General features: G+C 45.2%; 1 protein-coding gene across 1 annotated transcript in view; it reads right to left on the bottom strand.

Moving 5' to 3' along the window:
* ATRN (attractin) overlaps positions 1-18,330 on the bottom strand; it is a 156,202-nt gene that overhangs the window by 10,897 nt on the left and 126,975 nt on the right. Inside the window, exon 27 of the mRNA XM_030947016.1 lies at positions 7,925-8,032. Coding sequence (XP_030802876.1) covers positions 7,925-8,032 — 108 coding nt within the window. The remainder of the gene's footprint in view (positions 1-7,924; positions 8,033-18,330) is intronic.

Below are 18,330 nucleotides of genomic sequence, written 5' to 3'. Positions count from 1 at the left end.
GATTTCCACAGACGATTTTACTGGCCCAAACCAGTACTAAAAGCCAAGTAATTCCAGTTGTTTCTGAGTTTTGATGTGTATTTAGCATGCATAAAGTGTAAACCATTATAGACATTAAAAGCAATAAGAGACAGATTAGGTGATTTCATTAGTCCAGCTTCTCCAGCAGGATTTTCCACATGAACAGGGCCTTTCCCAGGAATTTGTCTGGGCTATTTCTAGGGGACCCAGATGTGGAATACACCACCAGTTCCCTTGGGAGTCAATTTCACAGCCAAATACTTTCCCCAAGTAGGTTGAATTGTGTGATGCTCAACCTAAACACTTTTATTTCATCTCATTATTTCTATTTATGCTGCTTGTACTTGACAAATTCAAAAAGTTAATAACGTGTCACATAAAACTAATGACCAGAACAATAAATATTCTGTATAATTTCACAAACCCAGCATCAGTTTTATTTAGGTTCTGTGATACACTGCCAGCATGTTGCGTTCCAAGATGTATTAAAAAAAAATACCATGGAGAATTTTTTTTCTTAACAAGAAAACATGTTTCTGTGGTTTGATCAAATAAGTCTTACATGGTTTTCAATTTCCAGGAAGGAAATTAAAATAAAGGAAAAATCTTATGGTGGTGGATGAGAAAAGGAACATTACCCAAACAGTTCAGTTTTATTACTTGATTCCACTTGTTCAGGTGATTTCACTCTGTAGAAAAAGGGTCAAATTCTATTTGCAAGTTTTTAAATTGTGCCATTAAAATCTGAGTGAACATTTGCAAAACAAGTTACAAGCAATTTCCTATTAAAATAGATTATTATGCTTTAAAAATTATATTCTCAGAGTAGTATGTGTGTCCTGCAAGACAGAGATGAATGAACTTTTAGCAATAATTCACAGTAAACGAGTTTAGATTTAAAATTTACATTTACCTTGTCCCTGATAGCTACCTTGGAATTTTAGAGGGGCTGGGGAATGAACTGACTTGGTCCCAGAACTGGGTTGGTGCATGAGAGAAACTAACAAAAATCACATTCAAAGCCTCAGCTGGATGTTAGCAGCCTGAAATAGGGAACACAGATCTGAGCACCCCGGATGTGCAGCCCACATGCCACCAGCCCCACGGGCCCCCCAGTCTGCTCCCCCTTATTTAACAACTGCTCTGTGCTGCCCAGGGCTCCTGTGAGCCCAGCAGCACCCAGGCACCAGCTCGGGGTGAAGGGCACGGAGGAATTGGTGAGGTGAATGAATTTGGATCTCCAAGGCCACCAGCTTGGGGTGAAGGGCAGGGATTGGTGAGGTGAATTTGGATCTCCAAGGCCACCAGCTCAGGGTGAAGGGGAGGAATTGGTGAGGTGAATTTGGATCTCCAAGGCAGCTCCCCTGAAATGACCAAATCTCATGTCACAGTTTGAGCCTGGCCGCTCACAGATGCCAGCACTCATCCTTCTCCTTCACTTCCCACGGAGGGATGGATGAGGCCATGGGGAGCAAATGTGGGAGATATGTGCATATATATGGGCAGTGGTGAGTATTTATTTTGATTTTGTACAGGTGAAGGGGCAGGACCTTTACAATTCTTTTCAAGCACTCAGCTGGTTTTTGCACAGGAAAACAAATAAAAAAACCCAGTAAATTGGGACAGCTGGATGAAGATTGCAAACACAACACACAAAACAACTACTTGGCATAAATGAATGCAAATAAGTCCTTGATAATACTGTTGAGAAGCTGCTGGTGTTAGTAGTACTTCAATCAGAGAGATGCTCCTTAGAGGGAAAAAATGAACTTAGAAAATCCTCCTCCTGTGGGAAGCTTCATGCTCCTTCCTCTCCTTCCAGCAAATTCCTCCTTATCAGCTAAAATCAGGGTCCAACCTGCGGAAATGTTTATACAGTCTTCAAACCTAAAACTAGTTAAAATCACTTATCAGCCAAATGTTCCCTAAATACAAGGCAGGCTTAACAGATATGTCTGCTGATCTCATGACAGCTCCCTTCCAAAGATCTATATTCCACATTATATCATGGGAGTAGAAAAAGTTTCCCCTAATTTTTTTTCCCTAATTTTGCAATAGAATTCAAAACAAGATACTGGGCACTTGTTTACTGGAAACAATTCATTAGGTGAAGGTTTTATCAGGTATTTTTGTTGCTGTTTTGGTAGGAGGAATCACAGCCAGCCTCTATGGAGTTCTAGTGCAGCTAATCCACTTTACACACCTCAGCTGCCCAGAGAATGCTCCCTTCCTACCCCTGGCATTCCTTCAAAGGAGATCCCACACTTTTCCGTGCCCTAAAAGTGGGCCAGCATATGAGGAATAAACACCAAATAGAAAGTACAAGCTGGGGTGTCCTCCCTGTGTATACCTTTGTCACCTCGATGCTCCAGGAGGGAGCCTAAAGAGTGGAAGTGGTTTTGCTGAAGACGAAGAGACAGCTACACACAGACAGCCTTGGAATTCCTCTGTGTTAACGTATGGAAAAGCTCCTAGAACCAGTAACCGACAGAAAACCCAGAAATAAGATTTTAGAAATTAATCAGCCTTTCCAAAGGGAAGTTGAGAAACCCAGAGCCTACCTCAGCCAGGTCAGGCAGAACCACACTGGCCTTTCTGGTCTCAAAGGCTGCATGTGATCCATCTCCAGCAAGTGCCACAGCAGATCATGATTATTCCCTTTATTTCCCCCCATGCCTCAATTTCATCCCCTTGCTGCAGCTATTATGCTTCTGAGGACAGGAATGACTTTCAGCCTATTTATATCATCCTTGGAAAGCCCTAAGCTGCTCTGTCCCCCTCTAACACATCTTGATCAGACAAAAAGAAAGTGGTTCATGTTGTGCCTTGGGAGGTTTAGACTGGATATAAGGGAAAATTTCTTCATGGAAAGAGTTGTGAAGCATTGCACAGGCTGCCCAGGAAAATGGGCATCACTACCCAAGGAAATGCTCAATAACCTTGCGGATGTGGTACTTGAAGGCAGTTTAATGGTAAACACGGTGGTGTGCTGTGTCCATGAATGCATGTGGTGATGTAAAGGCCTTTTCCAGCCTTACCAATTCTATGATTTGGCACAGCCTGGTCATTTCTGCTTGATGAGGCTTTTTGTGCATCACACCTCACACCTGGCCTCCCTCCAAATCCTCCTGTTGCACAGGAGCCCCAGTCTCAGCTCGCTGGAGCTGTCCTTGCCATGCTGACACTAACCCAGCTCACTAAACGGGAGTAGGTTGGGAGATGTCACAAAAGCTGGTCCATCAGCAAATCTGAGGGACCAAAAGCCGGTCAGCAACATGTGAAGTAAAGGGGAAAGTGAGTCATCAAGAGTGACAACCAGAACAGGATAAAAGCTGTAAAAACCATCAGTTCCTTGGCCTTTAGTTCTTCGCTGAACTCCAGCTGCATGAAACAGCCCAAAATCAAGCCACATGTCAAAATTCACCCTGTAGAAGTGCTAGGGCTGGCAGATGCTTCATTTCAAATCATTCCTCACCCTGCAGCTTCCCCAAACCCTGCACTCTGTGGCACAGGACTTACTACTCATTTCTCTGCTCCTTTACTGCTGGTTGCCACTTCATTGCAATATAAAAGGAATTTAACAAGGGTATCGCTCAGATGCAAAATACAAATAGACTGAAAATATATTAATTAATCTGTGGTACCCCTACCCACTCCCAAATCAGCTCATCACTTTAGCTCTGCACTTCACGAACAGATGGGATCTTCTGGCAGCCTTTAAACCACTCAAAAGCACTTTCTCCCACAACAAAGCAAACTAATTACTAGAATAAGATGCTATTTCCCATCTATTTATCTGCTATTTTTAAGGAATCAGCTCGCTGTCTGATTCAGGATTTGTAGTGAAGCCCTCAAACAGCAGAATTAAATGAACATTGGTACAATGGTACAGAACACACTAAATGAACTTCATAAGGATTCTGCTCACCAAATGCTTCTCCCTTCCCCTTTAGGAAACTAAAGATCATGGGTGCAAAGATAATCAACACTTAACACTGGCTTCACGTGCTGGATCCCTGAACACAGCACAGCAAAGACTGCTCCAGCTCTCCTCTAAAAGACTCCAAAATAATTTTTTTCCAATTTGAGGATCATTCTTTCCCAATGCAACCATTTTCTTGTTGACCCTGTAAGTGCTTTGCTCAACCTCAGCACTTGCTTGCTAGGCTGTGCATGTTTTTTCCAAGGTAACTTCTTGCCTTTAGCAACTTCAAGATAGGTGGAAATCAATGTCAAAATTATAAACTTCCCAAATTCTTTCGGGAAAGCTTCTAAGCATGGCTGCAGAGGATTACAAGACTTAGATTAATCCGATAACGAGCCCTAAAAAATCCTGAGCTACAGCAATACCAGTTCAGACACTTGGATGAGTCCCAGGCACCCAAGGAAGTTAAACACACTTAGAAAAATAATTGCAATATTCAGCACGTCTGAACGCAAAAAGAGCTGCAGAGAGAAGCCAGCAGATTTTGTAATAACTAAGCAAATTTAGTGGTAGATTTGTGATTCAGTGGGTATTTGTTGAGTGGCAAATAAACCAAAGCAGCTAGTTACGTGTTGCCTAGCTGCAGCCTCTAATAGGAATTGCTTCCCTGCAGGTAAATCACTTTCTATTATTCCTAAGTACCCCAGGAAAACTACTAATTGAAAACACAGCTCTAATACTGTCCAGCTGGAAAACATTAGCTTAGGATGGAACTAGCTTGACACTGGCTGCCAACTGGCTATGGACAATGGAATAGGAAATTAATCTTTTGCAGACAAGACATACCATTTTCCACTTCTCCTTTGTAACCTTCAAATCAACTCATCATTAACCAACAGCTTCGATTCCCATGGGGAAAGAAAAGCATCACTGAATTCATGATAATGCAAGTCTGGTTTTCTTGCAATTAAAATGAAGACTCCAATTTTGACATAGCGGATGGCAGAGGAACTGGAGGGCAGATACAACATCCAGCACCACAGTAACATTTCCCTCTTTTCTTGGCTAAGAGTTAAAGAACAGCCAGATCACAAAGAGAAGCACAGTTGTCCAATTCTGTATTGCCCCAGCCCATCCTGCAGCTCCCTCCTGCCAAGAGCTTCTTCCCATGCAGGTGCAAAAGGGATGAGGAGAAAAACCCAAGCTGCTGGCTAGTGTTAAACCATAACACCCCACGCATATTCAGACTGGTTTTTCATTTCTATTTAAATTCATTTCCATGCAGGGACCAATAGGTCAGACTATCTCAGAAGTATCATTTCCCCAAGTTGCTTCCAACCCAAAACCTTCCCAAGCCTCCTCTCCTTTTGTGAAACACTCTGGCCTTTTATGACTACTTTTATTCCCTAGCCAAGTTCTCCAAGATGAGACAAAAAACTATATAAACCCCATCAAACCTAGTAACACTCCTTGTCATGTAGAGGCACCCTTGTTCTGCAGCCACACCTGCCAGGAGATGATGGCAGACAGTTGGAAAGGGGTGATCTTTAAGCTCCCCTCCAACCCAAAACATTGACTGATTTTATGGAGTTACCCATTGGCACAACACTTCAGGTGCACATTCATCTCCTCAGCTCCAGATTACTGTACAGGGTTTGTGCCATTGCATGTATCAGATCACCTCATCTGTGCCCAAAATTGATGAAGAAACATGTATCTGAGTTATCAGCACAGAGGCAATTAGCAGTTCCTAATGATTTCTAGGTCTAAAATAGGATATTTCTCCACAGTCTGTCTTACTGTGCTTCAAACCAGCTTCTCCATCCATTCCAGAGAAACCCAAGGAGGCCAGACAAGATGAGGGCAGCAGAACAAGAGGAGGAATAACACACTCATCAGAACTGAAGAGATACAGAGCTTATCCTCTCTGTAGTTTGAGTGCAGACAACTTGTCAGAGATCAAAAAGTTTAGAACAGCTTTGTTCTGGCCTAATCCCACAGGAGAGGTGTTTTTAGCTACTTCCAGACAACAGAAGAAGATTAAGGGCCCCAGACAGACAGACTGCAACCCAAAACCATCAGCAGCCAGGCTACATCCTCCCAGATTTGCCTCCAGCCCCATGAACATCCTTACGCATCCCACATCCTTTAATGATGAGCAATGAAATAAAGGTTCAGTCTGATTTGGTGAGTAACAATCTGATTTTGCAAGGGTGGATTCCCAGGTCTTGGTGAGCTGTAGAGGTAATACCAGCCTCATGACAGAAGCAGGAAAATTATAAAAAAATCAGAAGATCTGAGGATCTGAAATTAAAAAAAAAGTCAGTGGGGAGGAGAACCAGTCAGAGCATACAAGGAGAGGTCCAAATACTCAATCACCTGAATTACTGAGGACCTTTGCAAATTTTACTTTACTTCCACTACGTTCCAAAATAGGAACAAGACAGGATGAGAGGAAACAGCCTAATGCTGCACCAGGAGAGGTTTAGACTCGAAATTAGGGAAAATGCCTTCCGAGAAAGGGCTGCCCAGCCCTGGCACAGCTGCCCAGGGCAGGGGTGGAGTCCCCGTCCCTGGAAGGATCTGAACACCCTGTGGTTGTAGCCCTTGTGTGGGCATGGGGCAGTGCTGGCCCTGGCAGGGGCTGGGGGAGTGGCTGGACTCTGGTCTTAGAGGGATTTTCCAACCTTAACTATTCTGTGATTCAATATATTGAAAAGCTGCTTCTGCACAGTGTCCACCCAGAAGGTGGTGCAGGACACTAATCACACAGAAAAGTATTAAAACTTGCCATGCCAGACCATATTTACACACAAATAAGGAAGAGCTAAAGTTATACCGGCAACCTGAATGCCTGTACTTAGGCCAAGACTTAAATATTATTACTCACCAAATAGAAATTTTGGGGCCAGACTGCTTTCATGTGCTTTGCAATGAATAAAATACACATTAGGTTTTTAGGTTTTTTTTTAAAGAACTAGCTCTCTTGTTATAGTAAGAGAGTGTGAGAAACTTCGTATCTGGACTAATCATAGAATCTCAGAGTGGTTTGGGTTGGAAGGGACCTCAGAGCCCCTCCAGTACCACCCCTGCCATGGGCAGGGACACCTCCCACTGTCCCAAGTGCTCCAGCCCCAGTGTCCAACCTGGCCTTGGGCACTGCCAGGGATCCAGGGCAGCCACAGCTGCTCTGGGCACCCTGTGCCAGGGCCTTGCACCCTCACAGAGAAGAATTTCTTCTCAACATCTAATCCACGTCTGCCCTTCTTAACCTTAAAGCCTAATGAGAAAAATTTCCAAAAAGCTTCAGTCTAAATAAAACAAAACAATCCAGCTGCCTTGGATGAGAAAGAAAAATAATCAGTTTTTTCAGGTTCTTAATTTTTTCTTTTTGTATAAAAGTCTGTGCTGGTCAAAGCATCCCATCAGAACGACCTTTGAATTAATTTATTACCTCTTAAATATGCTTTTACTAAAAATTCAACATGTTGTGTGTAAGAATGTGCCAGCCTGGTGTATGACCATGATTTCTTCATGCTCCTATTGGCTAATCACAAGATATACTGGAATATATATTTGTAATCAGAAATATGTTAACATTATCCAGTACACAGACATGATTATATTCACACTTGTCTTGAGATATCACAGGGAAGGGTTTCTATTTGCAGCACCTACAGCTATTTCCAGCCCAGTGCTCTCTGGTGTAAAGCTGAAATTCTTCTCTATTTCAAAGCATAAAAACTAACAAGGCAAACCCAATACTTCAAACCCAGCATCAGTATAACATTAATCTGAACCCGCCCAAGAGTTATAAGTGAATATCTGAAGGGATAAAAGCAAATTAAAATGGTACCTGTTGGACCTCCTGGACTCAGTTTCTTGCAGGTATATACAAAAATGAGAGGATTTGGGATTGCTGTGTAAAGCCTCCCTGGTTAATCATGGTGAGGACCATCCCAAAGGCCCAGCTCTCACCTTTATGCTTCCCCCGATGAGATCTGGTGGCTCCTCATCTGTTTCTAAGGCAACGTTGATGGAGGCGAAGGGGCGACTTGCCATCTGTTGCATCTCACGCAGGAGTTGCTAATTCATTAAACAGAAAAATATTATCATCATATTGTTCTGACACAAAGATGAAAGACAAATGTATCTAAAAGGTTTTGCCCAATACAAAGGGACATCAATGAATATGGAAAAATAACCTCCAGGGGCTTTAATGGCCTTAAGAATACAGACAATGGTAAATATTCACATTACCACAATTTAACAAGGTATTGGAAGTAAAGCTGAATGCACAATGTGAGCCTGACACATCTGGGAGGGAAAACGATCTCACTGAGTCTCCATAAAGCAGTTATTTACTTTTTAAGCTGTTGTTTTTCATCACCTGTCTGATTCCCATTCCATAGGATTTGTAGGAATCATTTTAAAATTAAACTAGCAGCAGTATGTAACTACTGTAAGAATGAAGTTGCTATTTTTTATAACAGCACCAGCAAAACACTGTCAGGTTTCTACTGAATAATCCCCTTTTTTCATTGTTTCCTTGCTGAATACAGAAAACTGGCAAACATGACCTTATTGCAAAATGTTTTATTAAAATAAAAAACCTTTTCCTGGGCAAATCCCCACTACCCCTCATGACACAAGACATCTCTTTATTGTGCTCTTAAGCACTTCTAAGCATTTCGATGCAGCTTCCCCCTTTTTTAACACACAAAAACCAGATACTTTCTACACAGCTGGGCTGGAAACAGCTTTTCAGTTTTAGCTGAGCTATGGACACACTTCTTGTTGGCTCCAGTGACTAATGTCTGATAGTGTCAACACAGCCTGACGGGGGGGCAGAAGCCAGAATTCCATGAGGCAAGGGGTCCAGTGGGACTCGGTGTCTCTAGTAAGGGAAGAGGCAAACACTTTGTGCAGCATGAGAAAACTCAGTGCTCTTAACCTTAAATGCAGGAACTGCCCAATGCTCTGACACAGATTTACACATTTACCATCACTACTTATTACAGCAACACCAGTTATCTTCTGTTTTTAAGCTGGACTGAGGCACCACCAAATGCTCTCCAGAATTCTCACCATTGCCACCTGCATTTTCCCATTAATTCTGAGCAATCTGACACTCCAAGCCCAAAGTGATCATTTACAACACTCAAAAACCCCATAGAAAACCCCACAAAATGCCCTGTGCCCCAACATCCCCGTGCAGCACAGAAGAGGGTGAAAGGAAGGTGCTGTTATCCAACAACATTGTTTGGAACTGATTCCAGAATCAGCCAGTCCCAGAATGGTTTGGATTGGAAGGGACCTTAGGCACCATCCAGTGCCACCCACTCCCTGGGCTCAGGCCATGCCTGTGGCTCTGGGGCCATGGCTGGGCCTGGAGCAGAGCCTGGGCCTGCTCTGCCCTCTGCACACAGGGACAGACTGGGGGACACAGGGACAGACAGACAGGGACACCCAGGGACAGACTGGGAAAGACAGGGACACTCAGGGACACCCGAAGACACTCATGGACAGCCAGCGCTGAGGCCCCTTTCAGCTGGGGCTCCTCTCCAGGCTGAGCAGCCCCAGCTCCCTCAGCCTTTCCCGGGCACAGGGATGCTCCAGGCCCTTCCTCAGCTGCACAGCCTCTGCTGGCCCTGCTCCAGGACGTGCATGTCCTCCCTCCATGCTGAGGCTCCAGAGCTGGACACAGCACTCCAGAGGTGCCTCCAGGGCCGGGCACAGGGCCAGGATCACTCCAGAGCTGCCTCCAGGGCCGGGCACAGGGCCAGGATCACTCCAGAGCTGCCTCCAGGGCCGGGCACAGGGCCAGGATCACTCCAGAGCTGCCTCCAGGGCCGGGCACAGGGCCAGGATCACTCCAGAGGTTCCTCCAGGGCCGGGCACAGGGCCAGGATCACTCCAGAGCTGCCTCCAGGGCCGGGCACAGGGCCAGGATCACTCCAGAGGTTCCTCCAGGGCCGGGCACAGGGCCAGGATCACTCCAGAGCTGCCTCCAGGGCTGGGCACAGGGCCAGGATCCCCCCACCCTGCTGGCACTGCTCTTCCTGCTGCCCCCAGGGTCCCAGTGGCTCCTTGGCCCCCAGGGCACAGCTGGCCGTCCACCAGGACCTGCTGGCTGCTTCTCCCCAGGTGCAGGATCCTGCATTTGTCCCTGTGGAATTTCAGCAGGCCCTCTCTGCCCATCCCTCCCAGCTGTCAGGTCCATCTGGAGGGCAGCACAGAGGGGCTCCTGCCACCTCTGTGTGACTGGGAACCGCCCAGGAGCCACCCAGCCCTCACCCAAATCACTGATGAACCAAACAGCACTGGGGCCAGTACAGAACCCTGGAGGACACCACTGCAGACAGGCCTCCCACTTGTGCCCCTGATTGCCACCCTCTGGAACCTTCTATGGTCTTTGCTTTGCCAAATCACCTATAATTCTGAGACTCTTTCACTGCAGAGGACTGTCTCTGTAACTTGGGGGTGCAGGCAAGGCACGATGAGGTCAGTGTAGATAAGCTTGGGGGGGTGTACGAGCTTCTATGGCTCTCAGTCTAGCTAAAAAAACTTAAAATTTTACTGCCATAAAAGGCATGTGGTAAAGTTTTCCTTAATTTTTGAAAGAAAAAAGAAAGGGGGAAAAAAAGGCATTTTGAGCAGATTGTAGATACTGTCACAAAGCAAAAACCCAACAAATCCACACAAATGGAGTGTTCGTAAGCAAACTTGTGTGTAACTCACACTTGGGGAAAAGGACACGAGGAGTGCTCGGGTATTTAAAGCACACCAGCAGATTGCAGACGAAAGCAAGTGTGAAACAGATTGCTGGGTTGTTGTTCCTGTAATTGTCCCCTTCAGCTATCGCAGAGTGCTTTGTTTAATGGCTATAAAATCAATGAACAAGCTGTCCTGATGAAGATGTCCAAGAGACTGACGAACTGAAAGCTATTAGTTCTTCAAAGGAAGTCATTTTACTAAAGAAAATGTGCAATTTGGCAACATGACTCCTACTGAAGTCAAAAGTAGCTTTGAGAATATAGAACCACAGGATGGTTTGGAATGGAAGGGATCCCAAAGATTATCCAGTTCTACCCCCTGCCACAGACAGAGATACCTTCCACTACCCCAGGCTGCTCCAAGCCCTGTCCAGGCTGGCCCTGAATGACTTCAGGGATGAGAAAGCCACAGCCCCACTGGGCACCTGTGTCAGGGCCTGCCCACCCTGCCAGGGAACAATTCCCAGTTCCCCATATCCCATCCATCCCTGCCCTCTGGCAGTGGGAGCCATTCCCTGGCTCCTGTCCCTGCAGGCCTTGTCCCCAGTCCCTCTCCAGCTCTCCTGCAGCCCCTGCAGGCCCTGCCAGGAGCTCTGAGCTCTGCCTGGAGCCTTCCCTTCTCCAGGGGAGCATTCCCAGCTCTGCCAGCCTGGCTCCAGAGCAGAGGGGCTCCAGCCCTGCAGCAGCTCCGGGGCCTCCTCTGGGCTCTCTGCAGCAGCTCCACGTGCTCCTGCTGTTGGCCCCAGGGCTGGGGCAGCTCTGCAGGTGGGCTCTCACCTGAGCCAGGGGCACAGGGACACAATTCCCACCTTGCCTTTGGCATCAACCCATGCTGGGGCAGCTCTGCAGGTGGGCTCTTACCTGAGCATAAAAATGCCCAAAGCAGATGAAATCAGAGGTCCAGGATGCAAGAAAAGCAGCAAATGCGTAAGGGAACATCCTTTTCCTAGCACCAGCTCCTGGTGTAGCACAGGTCATGCTACAAAGTTCCCCCTAAAAATTAAGAACTAATTTAAGAAATAATTGTTCTATAACTTTAATGTCATGGCTTACCCCAAGGCTTGCACCATGCCTGTTTAACCCAGACACGTATCAATCCTTCAATATTTGTTTAGTGTGTCAAAATTTTAATTAAAAGATTTTATGATGCTGTAAGGGAGAAAATGTGATTTTTCTCCAGTCAAGAGGCTGAGCATGGCTTTGCAAGTCAGCAGCTGTTAACATCTAGATACTCCAGAACCTGCCTTTCTCTCATTCCTAAAGATGGGCTTTCTGAGATTTCAGATAATGAACCTCCATACTCTTTCAAGCAAACCTTGGTTTTCCAGATGACACGATTAATAGGACAACCTGGGAATATTTTAAATCACTTAGGCACAAAGAGGATTTTAAAGGCAAAGTGTTTGACAGCCTTACAAAGAAATCACATCAAAAAGCCTGTCTTGGAATACACCTCTGGCCTTTAATATTCATATAACTGCAAACTGTGAGAATGTGCACACATTTCATTTGCATTGAGTGTGATGTTTTTCCACAGCACAGAATAATGGAATGGTTTGGGTTGGAAGACACCTTAGAGACCATCTTGTTCCACTCCCTGCTATGTTCCACTTTTCTCCTGGGCTGACTTTATGATGCTCGCATCCCCATTGGTCTGTTTAGCCCAGAAATGAGTTTTGCACCTTTCAGGCTGGTTCTGAGAGCAAAGGGGGAGACAAGAAGTGCACAGTTTGTTTTCAGACACTGCACTCACTCCTCACATTCCTGCTCCTGGACTGGGCTGTCTGTGGACGGACAGACAGCGGGACAGAGCTCTCCTTTGCTTTTAGTTAGTTTTAGCTCGCTGATGCACAGAAGTTCCCTGGACTGTGGCTTTTCTTTGGAGCTCTTCAAACCTGCTCTGGCCTGAACACCAGCAGAGCACCCACAGCTCTCACCTGCACCCCACCGGGCATTTCCAGCACCGGAGGGACTGATCGGAGACTGAGTGAGCTGAGCTACAGCCCACGAGGGACTTTGTGGGTTTGTCATCTCTGCAGAACAGTGAGAGGTGTTATTGTTCAATATTGCTCATTTTTTGTGTGCTGGTGAATGCTTTGCCTGTTAAATAAACAGCTTTTTCCACTTTTCTCCAAGGAAATCTTTTCCCGAACCTGCTGAGGGAGGGGCCGCTTGAATTTCCTTTCTAGAGGGACTCCAATTCAGAGGTTTTCTCCCAAATTTGCCCTAAACCAGGAAAACCTTCCACTAGACCAGGCTGCTCCAAGCCCAGTCCAACCCAGCCTGGAACCCTTCGAATAAAGTGATTACTACCAGGAATGTTTTTAATTCACACACATTGAGTAATGGACAATCTAAAATGAAGAGTGTTACTGATGGGAGAAAAACCTCCTGAGGAAGTGAGGAAAGCCTTGCCAGGCAGTAGTGCAGGCTCTCTCAGAGAAGACAAACAGCTATTCAGGTTACCAGGTTAATTGACTAATATAACCTATGCTGTGTTTCCTGACAGGAAAAGCCTGGACATTTTATTCCCAGCATAAAGCAGCCAGGAGGCTCCATATAACCATCCTACTTACATCCATCTCAGCAACTGTTCCTGCAGAGACTGCTGCCTGAGCACAGGGCCCTGGTAGCTTTGGGGATGGGGCTCTGGTATTTTCTGCCATGAAATAACAGTAATTTGTCCAGAAAAAAGTCACATATCCTGGATTTTATTTGCTCCTTATGAAGATTGGCCTTAAAAACAAGCTTATCGGAACAGTGATCTAGAACTGATAAGGAACTTCAGTATCTACATGAGCAATTTGTCTCAATTGTTTTGTTTTTGGGTTTTTTTTAAGAAGGAAAACACATCAGGAAGGAAAACAGTAGGAACTCAAGGAGGACAATAATGAAGTACTGGCACAGGGTGCCCAGAGCAGCTGTGGCTGCCCCTGGATCCCTGGCAGTGCCCAAGGACAGACGGGGTACCCTGGGACAGTGGGAGGTGTCCCTGCCCATGGCAGAGGGTGAGATTAGATGGTCTTTATGGTCTCTTCCAACCTAAACCAGGGCATGATTCCATGGGGCCTGAGCACCTGTTGGAGCTGGCCCTGCAGATGTGCAGATCCACCAAGCTGCCTGCCACCAGGGCTGGAACCTTCTCTGTGGGTCCTTAGAACCCCGTGAGGGTGGTGTCCCCTTCCCACACTGCTTGTCAGCAGCCTGCAGCTGCCCCAGCTGCTCTGGGCACCTGCGCCAGGGCCTCACCCCCTCCCAGCCAGGAATTCCTTGCCAAGATGCCAGCCCAATCTCCCCTTTCCCAGTGGGAGCCATTCCCTGGCTCCTGTCCCTGCAGGCCTTGTCCCCAGTCCCTCTCCAGCTCTCCTGCAGCCCCTGCAGGCCCTGCCAGGGGCTCTGAGCTCTGCCTGGAGCCTTCCCTTCTCCAGGGGAACATTCCCAGCTCTGCCAGCCTGGCTCCATTGGAGAATCACTGTACATTACTTGGAAGCAACATGTAGATCCTGCTGTAGGAATATTTGCTTTATGTCATCATAACTTGGTGACCTTGGGGGAAAGGGAGTTACCTTCCAAAATAAAAACTGGCATCAGCAAAAAATAAACATACAAGCCATAAATATTCCATCAAGATGAGCCACAAATGTCTCAGAACTAAGTGATTTAAAGTATTTAACTACAATTACACTAACTACCATATAAGTCAACAAACAAACAATTTTCTCTGACGCTTTAATCATCACTGAAAATTTAGTTTTTAAGCCTCTAGAGCAGTGCATATATTAATGTTAGCTAATTAGTTTTGTAACTGACTTTGCAGGCTATGTTGAAAGAGAGAGGAGGAGAGAATTAATGTTCAAATCCTTCTCAACAGGCATTTCCACACTTCAAAACTATAACAAACCACAAAGCAAAGCTGCTGGGAAGTTGCCTCATGCAGAAATGACAGAAGATATTTAATTCAGGGCTGATTAAGATAAGCAAGTTATTCATCATAATCATGCCCAGTAGGAGGGCATAGAAATCCTGACCTTTAATAAGAAGAATAAGATCATTTTTAAAAGACCAGAAGGATCTAGTCCATGCAGACTAAAATATACACCAATACCTGATAATTACACAATAGCACAATGAAGTTTTGACTGAGTGGAGCTCTTCTGAAATAATTACAAAATCTCTCCCTGATTTTTCCAAATAACTAAATTAGAGATCTGTGATGGTAGCTGATGCCTACTACCAGAAAGAGAGCTTGGAGTCTGAAACAAGAACAGCTTCAATAGACCAGTAGTGGCCTTTTTTCAAAATAAGGTTGAACTCTCCTAGAGCTGGGCTTGATAAAATCATAAAATCATGGAGTGGCTTGGGTTGGAAGGGACCTAGAAACCCATCCAGTTCCACCCCTTGCCAAACAGAACGTTTGACCCAGTGAGCTGGTATCCCAAGCATGATACTCCAGCTTCATCTAATTTGATACTCCAGCTTCATCTTTGCTCAAGCTCCACCAGCCCTTCTGTGGGATATAAAACCAACTGAACTCTCTAGCACCAGCTCCCCTGAGGACTCTGTCACAAGAGCTCCATGGCCTGTGGCTGCCAGCCCCATGTGAGGGTGTCCGACACACAGAGGTTGGGAATGCAGCTGCTCAGCTGGAACTGGCCATCTGCAATCCCCCAAGAGGAGCTGCACTGGGCACAGAAGTGACAGGAGCATGTTCAAACAAAACCAGACCATCAATTTCCCCCCCAAGCAGGAATCTCTTGTCAGCACTAATATTTTGGGATGTTTTTCCTCTTCAGGGCATCTCTTATTTCTGCTGCAATTTCCTTGAGCTGGTGACCAAAGCCACATGGATCACTGCAGAGCACACAGTGTCTGTATTTCGGAAAAAGCCTCCTGGCACTATGAGCTGGTTCCCATTCATGGATTTTAAATTTAGGGAGAGCGGAAAGTTCCGATTATTTGATCTGACCTCCTGCCTAGCACGAGTCACTGAATTGCACCATTTGATTGACCTAGAAAAGGTCCTTCCAAAAGCACTCGTTCTGAGAGCCATGTTTCTAAAAATAGAAATTACTGGCATTGCCACTCTAACCATTAAAAAGGGGAGAAAAACAGAACAGTTTTTGACTTTTTTACCCGCAGTTGCAGATATTGGGTGTTACAGACTGGTTTGGTTTGCAAGGACCTAAAGTTCATCTAGCTCCAATCCCCTGCCACAGGCAGGGACATACTGCTTAAACTTTTGGCTGATCCTTTAGAAGATCCTCATCCCATCATGAATCTTCTATGATTCTATATAAACCTTCTATCAAAATTTAAAGATTCTCTACAAATCTATTTTCCATATGATTCCTTTCCACAGCCACTGATTTGCATCACCAAACCTCAGTATGTTTTTCCTTGGAGAAAATGAGGAATTTGTGATGCTTAAAACTCTTGCTTATCTTCCAGGTAACAAATTTACCTTGCAGTGTTGTTCTCCACCATCTGCAACACCCAACACATTGCTGAGAGTAGTGTGGACACAGTACTCCAATAACTGGTGTCCTGGTTCAGAGCAAATTTGGGAGAGAATGTGTAGGAATGCGTAGGAGGAGTGCAGTGTCTGAAAAAATACTGTGCGCTTCTTCTCTCCCCCCCTTCACTCTCTGGAACACGTCTTAAAGGTTCAAAACTTATTATTCAGCATAAACAGAAGGAGATAATTGGGGATAAAAGCATCATATAGTCAACCCAGGACAACTAGTTACACCTACTAGTAACACTGAGTTCTTATTTTGCTACTCATAAATGCAGGAAATGGAAATTTACATTCAGCTTTTAAAACACCAGAGCCACCATCACTTCAGTCTATTGTCCTGGAAACAGCTATTCTGGGAAGTAAACCCACTTTCAGTGCATAAAAAAAAGATAGCCAGGTTCATGTTTCCCACTGTAATGAGAGAAATTATTGCGCTTACCACATGACTCAACCTCCTCAGTCGCCTGCTGGCTGTGATTTTTCACTCCTCCAATTCTTGTTTTCCCTACAAACCACCCCAAACCCAAGCTTAGTATTTTCTTTCTGCTGACAGACACCAAACAGTGCTGTCAGTGCTGCAGAACAAGATCTATGTGGCAAATGACTGCTGGGAATTTGGAGAATGCACCAGTAAACCCTCCAAAGCACCTGGGACTGCCCAAATCTAGAGAAATTTGTTGCCAGACCTTTTAATATTTCTGCATAAGTTTGATACCAAATCCTCTGGAGCACATCCTGATCCAAAACACCACTGAAGACTCTAAACAACAATGATCCCAAATTACAGTTAATTGAAAATATTCCAAATCTAAAGCTTTTTCCTTGACCAAGGATGCCCTTAATCACATTCTAAGAGAGAAGACCTAAGAGACGAATAAATACTAAAGGATGAGAGCAGGAAGGGGAAGAAAAGGAAGGCAGGGCAATAAATAACACACAGCACAGATCCCTTGCAACATGTTTGCTGTAAAAAACACAGGGATCTGCTTGCCTACGTGGCATTCTGTGTGCATGGAAGCTACAGCAGAGGATGCCAGTGGAAATTGAAGCACAACTAAGTTTTGAATACACTTGGGAGGGAAAAAGGTTTCAGCAATGAGACAGAGAAGGATAATTCCTGCAGTAAATCAATACACAAACCACCTCCTGAATAACTGGGTGACTTGCAGAGTACAAATATTCAGTCTTATATAGCCTTGGCAAGAAAGGAGGCAAAACACAGATCATTTTGTTAAGGATGAAATGGAGCTCTAGACACCCAAATTTAATTATCTCTGTAGGTGCTTGCTATTGATACTCCCCCCACATTCCAGAGAGGCACAGGGAGTGATCTAGCTGACCCTCCCCACCCTGGGTCAGCCACACTCCCTTTGCTGGGAGGGAGCTATTCCTTGCTCCCAGTGAAGGAAACAAACAAGACTGAGGGTGAAGAGGACTTGGATGCAAAAACAGAACAATAGGACAGAAAATTCCTGACAGAAGATGAGCATATTGAAATTCTAACATTATGCTCATACTTTGTGCATTATTCTCTATTACCACTGTGATTCCTTAACATGTCATTTTCTACAGACAAGACAGAGAGGTTTCCTATCCCTATTTCCTAATGTCATTCACCTCATTCTAAGCCTCCTATAAAAGGCTGCCTTTTTATTTCTATTTTCCCTTTTTTAAGATGTCTGAAGATACTCAAACACGGGGCTCAATTGCAGGGGAATAAACACACAGTTTACAGTTCCATCTCCTGAATGCCTGACATGACACAAATCATTCCCATTTTTACTGCAGGTCAAGTTTTACTCTTTGCAAGGGCTGAACTTCAGCTCAGTGTTCCAAACTCATTTTCCTACAAGCCCGCATTGCCTGTGTCTGTCCACCCCACAGAGCTGGAGATTGAGAAGCACTGACACAACTGCAAGCAGCTGGGCAGAGAGGTTTAGCTGAAATACAGAAAAGGAAAGTCAGGAGAATCTTGTGTGTTCTACAAGATCCTGATGGAGACTTTGGATTTGTAGCATGCTGCCTTCTCCATAAGGAGCAAAGCAAACTTGGTTTCAACCAAAGGATGCTGCTGTGTTCCATTCCCCAGC

This window comes from Camarhynchus parvulus, chromosome 4 (assembly GCF_901933205.1).
Source record: "Camarhynchus parvulus chromosome 4, STF_HiC, whole genome shotgun sequence".
In the NCBI taxonomy this organism is placed as follows: Eukaryota; Metazoa; Chordata; class Aves; order Passeriformes; family Thraupidae; genus Camarhynchus; species Camarhynchus parvulus.
The sequence above is the reverse complement of the archived record's forward strand: the minus strand, read 5'-3'. Positions and strand labels throughout refer to the sequence as shown.